The sequence below is a fragment of the Macadamia integrifolia genome, chromosome 4 (genome assembly GCF_013358625.1).
Source record: "Macadamia integrifolia cultivar HAES 741 chromosome 4, SCU_Mint_v3, whole genome shotgun sequence".
NCBI lineage: Eukaryota > Viridiplantae > Streptophyta > Magnoliopsida > Proteales > Proteaceae > Macadamia > Macadamia integrifolia.
Genome location: NC_056560.1, coordinates 8,890,927 through 8,897,080, shown reverse-complemented (window position 1 = coordinate 8,897,080; position 6,154 = coordinate 8,890,927). Strand labels below are relative to the sequence as shown.

Below are 6,154 nucleotides of genomic sequence, written 5' to 3'. Positions count from 1 at the left end.
TTTCCTTATCCAAATTAACGTTGGCATTGATGTCTTTGCTATAAATTAAAAATGGTTTGGTGGCTAACCCTTAATTTGTTTTTTATTAGAGCAGTCATATTTCATAAACTCAGATATATAATTGACTAGCCACCGAGGATTTGGCTTGTTCTTGATTATGAATGGCGTTTGGGTTAACACTAGAGCCATTTGTGGGGGTCGTTGGCTGATCTGTTTTTTGATCAATTTCAGTCAGGCTTGAATGCTTGATTAATTCCTATCAATTTAAGGTTTCACATTGTTTTAGTGAATCGAATCTTATAGATTAGGCTTAGACATGTTTATATTCAATCGAGCGACTATATATCCATAATTGTGGTCAAGTTAATCGACTGAACAAGCTATAATCAATCTTTAAAATAGGCTAATTGGGCTATGAATATATTGTAAATGGTTCAAAACCTAGTTGAGCAAAGCTATAAAATGGTCCATTACTGGTGTTGGTTGGTCTCAATTGTTCCCAGTCAGGCACCTATCGGGTTACAATCAAGTACTGTCAATGTATCAATGTCTAAATAATAATCGGTCTAGGCCCAACATTAAACCATTTAGGGGGTGTTTGGTTCGGTAAATCAAATGGTGTATGTATCGGATATGAATGTCAATCTTTTAATAGACATTCTTCTGAATTATGTTTTTTTCTAAAAAATCGTTTGGTTGCCTTAAGGTTAGTGCATGTTTCTTGCGGGTTGAGATATTGACTTTCGTGTAGAACGTCTTTCTGCTTTCTCCTTTTATACCAGGTGGTAAAAAGGTTGCTCAAATCTGAATTTAAGTGTTGAGGTGAACTCAAATTTAGAACACATACTTTGTAATATAGTTATTCATAGGAAGTAGGATGCTCACTTATAAGAATCATCCTAGTGGAACCAAACAACCCAAAAAATTAAAAATTATCATTCTAAAGAATGTCATCCCAAAGATTTATCAAACCAAACACCCCCTTAAATAACCAATTGGTTCGGTTTTGGGTTACCGGTGCATGCCAGGTTTTGACACCTTAAAACTCACTTAAATTGAATTCAGGTCAGCCAAATCAGAATCAGATCCGACCCGATAGGGTTAAGAACCGAAGAAAGATAATCCCTACGGGTAGTACCGTACCTAAAGCCTACCTGGAGCAAGGCTAAACAGGAACCCAAGTGGCCAGTGGTGGGACTACGTACTAGATTTCAGCCGTAGCATACGAGCAAGGTCTCTGACATCAGCATGATCTTTATGTAAATATATAAAATATCAGGGGCAGATCTTGGGATTTGGGAAAGCCTTTATAATAGCCGAAAGGAAGAATAAAAAAGGCCAGAGAGTTGCGTCTCCTCTTCGGTCTTCTCTCCCAAAGCACCCAATCTGCTTTGAAGAGAGCTCGAAGAGTTCGCTTTCTCTGCTATTCCTTTTGTTTCAGGTAAGCAATTATGAGGATTCCCATGCAGTTCTTAGCTTTTTCTTTTCTTATCCAATGATTTAATTTAAGGTATTCGTTTTGGCTTATTGATCCTATAATGCTGATTCTTTATTTTACCATCTAATGGGTGACACAATTTAGTTTTCTCTTTTATGATTCAACAAATATTTGATTGTTTTTCGCTCTTGAATGGGTTTATCGTATCTGATGTTGGGTTAACCCTCTAATGATTGTCCGGCAATTTTTCTTTTTTCAATAATTAACATTTTATTTAATTTTCTGCAACTTCCGGCAGTGGAAATTTTGAAGTTTATGTTACAACTGCCCCAACCTCAAAGGTTTCTAACGCAAAGCATCAATCGTCTGGTTCTATGGATATCTGATATTTGAATGTTGGCAATATTGAATTATTGATCTTGCTTTGGTTCTTCAGGGATCTGGTCTGAAATGGGATCTGAGGGGCCTCCTTCTATTACTGTTCATGTCACTGGATTCAAAAAATTCCAAGGTGTTGGTTTGAATCCTACCGAGACGATAGTAAGTAACCTGCAAGAGTTCGTGAAGAGAAAAGGATTGCCGGCCGGAATTACGCTCAGTAGCTGTACTGTTCTTGAGACGGCTGGAATTGGTGCGTTACCAATGCTCTACCAAACCATGGAATCGGGTATCAGTAAGCCGGATTCTTCACGCAATGGACAAGTCATATGGGTCAGCTTCAATTCTGCAATTCTCTTCTTTTAGTCTAGTCTGGAATAGTTCTGTTTATGGTTGTTGAGTTTCCCTTGGAAGATTTGGCAATGTCCCGCTCAAAATTTTAGTTTTGAAGAAAACCATGTTTGGAAATTTTGACTTTCATAAACTGTGTCTACGAGCCTCAATGGGTTTTGTTTGCTTGAAGTTGGTGGAGTGCAGCTGGGAAATGGGTTGATGGACGTTAGTAGAATTCATCAATAAGCAGATATGATTTAGAAAAGTCATCCAAATGGTGCTTTTAGCAGTAAATGGAGGTCACTGTCTTCATCATTGAGCATATATAATTTAGGAAAAACATCAAAATGGCACTTTTAGTTGGGAGTGATGGCTAGAAGCTCTGGCTGAGTAGTGATAATTGGCAAGGAAGCTTGCCTATTCTCACTGTTGAGAGGGAGATTTGAGGTACTAAAAGGAAGAGGTGCAAACTAGATATGACCTAAGCTGAATTGATGAGCAAAGACTTTTAGTGCTTATGAGTTTACAGCATGCCCTTCAATAAATGGCCGATGGGATTTGTATACTGGACAACAAATGGTTGGGCTAAGGTCTAGTGAATTGATATTTGCTTAATGGTTAAAAAGTTAGAAAATTTAGACTGCAACTTTCTATAGTCACATTGTGGTGGAAAAACCATTTATGTAGTATTGATTGAGTTAGAAATTGTCCTAAGAAATGGAAGTGGGGAGATATTCTGGGGCTGAGTCAGTTTCTTTATCAGAAAGAAAGTGATTCTGAAGTAGTTGGATTGTGTTGGGTTCTACCCTCCTAGTCTAGTTATCTGTAGTAGTAACGATTCCCTTGTTCTGTCTTGATGCTAGATTTGGATTTCCCTTAGACATGTAATACCATTAGCTTTTGGATGTACCTTATTGTTTTTTATCCGTCTGAAATTAAAATTTTCTACTGTCACCTAGTTATTTATTATTAGAGAACAATCCAAATGTGAAACAAATATTTAGGTAGAAATTTGCTTCCATTGTATTTCATTATCAAAGTATACTTTATTTTTTAGGGTAAGATTTGATAGTGATCATGCATATGAATATATGTTAGAAGACTGAAAAATCATTTTCTAACAAATTTCTTAGAAGAAATTTAAATGTAGATAGGAGTAAGTCGTTAGGCTTTAGATTCTTGAAGCAGTTTTTCCCTGTTACCAAGAAACTACATGGATGGAACTACCCATGCACTATACCCCACCATTGTGCAAGGTGAAAATGGAAGGAATTATCAATCTAGCAAGTTTTCTTCTTCTTCTTCTTCCTCTTTTCACTCTCTCTGAGGGGTAATACATTTTTTTTGTGGTTTGGGGGGGGTGGGGGTGATTCAATCTAGACCAGGTCTGAGGGATGGCATCCTCCAGGCATCTTCCTCGCAAGCCATTATTAAACGAGTCCAGCTTCCATTACAGAGCCCACCAGCTTTACTCAGCACTATACAGAAATTCTATCCTTCTACAAAAGCCTTCTACTAGCATCAGATTTTAACATTTCCAATCCCTGACTCCTCCATTTACTAGTTACTGAAAGATTATGATTTTGGTTCTTGAAATGTGCATCTTTTATTTATAATGAAGTAGGCAAAGAAAAGGAAGGTTACTTGGCAAATCTGGTGTTCTACATTGGTCTTGAATTCTTGTTGTAATAATTTGCTACAAAAACTTTGATCTGGAAGTGTCCTGACTGGCAGAAAATGTGATTCAGGCAACATTTATAGCAAATTTTAGTGCAACTCGTGGGGAGTGGTTGATGGAGGGATGGTAGGGAAGGGAAGAAATCCCTAAGATGGGTCTCAAAGTTGCAGAGGAGAGGGAGAAATTGCACTAAGAAAAAAGGTGGGGGGGGGGGGGAGAGAGAATCACCCATCAATGAGTGTAAGAATTATAATTTGTGTGTCTTGAAGTAGAGATAGGCATAGCATGAGTTTGTGCAACTGGTTTTGATAAACACCAGAGTCCATGGAACTCTAGCTCACTTTTTTATATCTACACCAACCAATGATGATCCATTCTATTTCCCCATTGGCTATCTGCACAGGTGAACTTCTTTAATTGGTAGAGTTTATGTGTAGGAGAATATTGGAGTGGTGTCTTCATAAAAGGGTTTGAAACTGATTTTCTGGCCTCCAGGTTGTATGTGATTGATATATTTTGGGTCCATGTTATTTATATATTTTGGGATCTGTTTCAGAATGATCATTTGATGTCTCAAGTTTATGTTAGTAACAGTATCCAGTGTTTTGTTTATGGACCATTGATAATATCAAGCTTTTCCATGATTTTTGTTTCTTAGGTTCACTTTGGGGTTAATAGTGGGGCATTCAAGTTTGCCATTGAGCGACAGGCAGTGAACGAGGCCACTTTCCGTTGTCCGGATGAGTTTGGGTGGCAGCCTCTGGTGGGTATTGTTCTTCATTTCCATAGTGAGCCATGGGCGTTCAATTTGATATTGAAATTAACTTCTCTTTTTAGTGTTCACTGATATTATGTTAAATTATATTGGCAGCAACACCCAATAATTCAGGAGGATGGGGGGATTTCTCAAACAAGAGAGGTAAACTGCAGGATTGTCTGTTGGAATATGTTGTATTAGGCTGTGGAATAGGTATGCTAGATTAAAACATGTGAAATTGATGTGGTGGAAATGGACCTCAGTGCTCTTCTGAAGTTTGTGGCTCTTAAATTCTGGTCAAATTGAACATCAAATGGCATACTTTGGAAACATCTATACTAGTATAGCATTGAGTTGAAGTCAAGGCTCAGCATCATAGTTTCAAACTTACTGACCGGGATGTGAAATTTTTTTTTGGGTGAGATTCAGGCTTGTTTCCACTTGGCAGTATTCCTAAAAAAAAAAAAAAAGATACAAAGCTTGCACATTTTGACACCTTCTGAAGGCCTCACAAAACTACATGGTGTTGGCAGGAAGAGCTGTTTCACAATTTAATTACGATTAAAACAACATTGGCATTGGCTCTGATGTTTTTCCTCACCACTCAACACAGGCATCACTTGTGTATGTGTGTGTGGGAGCTGCGCGCTCTTGCTGTAAAGCTACATGCAGAAGTGGTGTGTGAGTTTACTCTGCACACCTCTGATGTTTCAGTAGTCTGATCATCAGTTCATCAATGAGTACTCAAGTTGGGACGATGCACCGGAAGAGACTCACATTCTCAGCTATGAACATTTGGAAATGGGCAATGTGGTATAATCCATTAATTGGGCAATCCTAGGAGATAATTTCCATTAGGAATTTACCTGATTAGAGATGGTATCCTACCTTTTTGGCATTCAATTCATAATAGGATAAAAGGTTACAATCAGAGGGTGGGGTTTGTTTGACCAATGTTTTATCAGGTTCTGGAGTGGTTAATAGTTTCTTCTAGTTCAATAACATGTTTGTTTACTTCTCTCTTATCATCCGCTTCTTACTGAATTACTTTTGGTGTTTTGTGGTTGAAGACTTCATGCTCAGTTGATGCAATTGTCAAGTTCTTGAAGAATAAGGGTTTTGATGTGGCAAACTCTGATGATGCTGGCCGATTTGTTTGCAATTATGTCTACTACCATTCACTACGGTATGCAGAGCAGAAAGGTCACAAGTCTCTCTTTGTCCATGTGCCTCTGTTTTCAAGGATTGATGAAGAAACACAAATGCAGTTTGCAGCATCGCTCTTGGAGGCTCTTGCATCTATCACCGGATGATACTTGTTTCATATAAAGTTTTCTTATTTGGGTTTTATTTATTTCCTCCGATTGCAATGTAAATCTTCCATGCTTGTCTGTAAAAGAAAAGACCCTTTGGAACTTCAGTGGACTTGTGCTTATCCTTTGGAAGTTTGGAAGGAGAGTAGTGGTCTTGTTTGCTTGTGGGTTGTCATGCATGAAAAGGACATCTCTATATCAAACTGGTTTGTACGAGTGAAAATTGTGTGCTTTTGGTCTTATAGAGAGTTTTTTTT

The 6,154-nt window shown here is 37.9% G+C and overlaps 1 protein-coding gene across 1 annotated transcript; it reads left to right on the top strand.

The window, feature by feature from the left end:
* The first annotated feature begins 1,305 nt into the window (after positions 1 to 1,305).
* LOC122075567 (pyrrolidone-carboxylate peptidase-like) lies at positions 1,306 to 6,120 on the top strand. The gene is made up of 5 exons (XM_042640639.1): positions 1,306 to 1,441; positions 1,875 to 2,149; positions 4,486 to 4,590; positions 4,699 to 4,746; positions 5,655 to 6,120. Exons 2-5 carry the CDS (start codon positions 1,889 to 1,891, stop codon positions 5,895 to 5,897), a joined length of 657 nt encoding a protein of 218 aa, XP_042496573.1. The 5' UTR covers positions 1,306 to 1,441; positions 1,875 to 1,888; the 3' UTR covers positions 5,898 to 6,120.
* The last annotated feature ends 34 nt before the right edge of the window (positions 6,121 to 6,154 follow it).

Excerpts from the sequence above, each read along its gene's own strand:
- LOC122075567 (XM_042640639.1), top strand. The coding sequence starts at position 1,889 with ATGGGATCTGAGGGGCCTCCTTCTATTACTGTTCATGTCACTGGATTC. Across the intron at positions 2,150-4,485 it reads GCAATGGACAAGTCATATGG|GTTCACTTTGGGGTTAATAG; the intron begins GTCAGCTTCAAT and ends TTTGTTTCTTAG. Across the intron at positions 4,591-4,698 it reads AGTTTGGGTGGCAGCCTCTG|CAACACCCAATAATTCAGGA; the intron begins GTGGGTATTGTT and ends TTATATTGGCAG.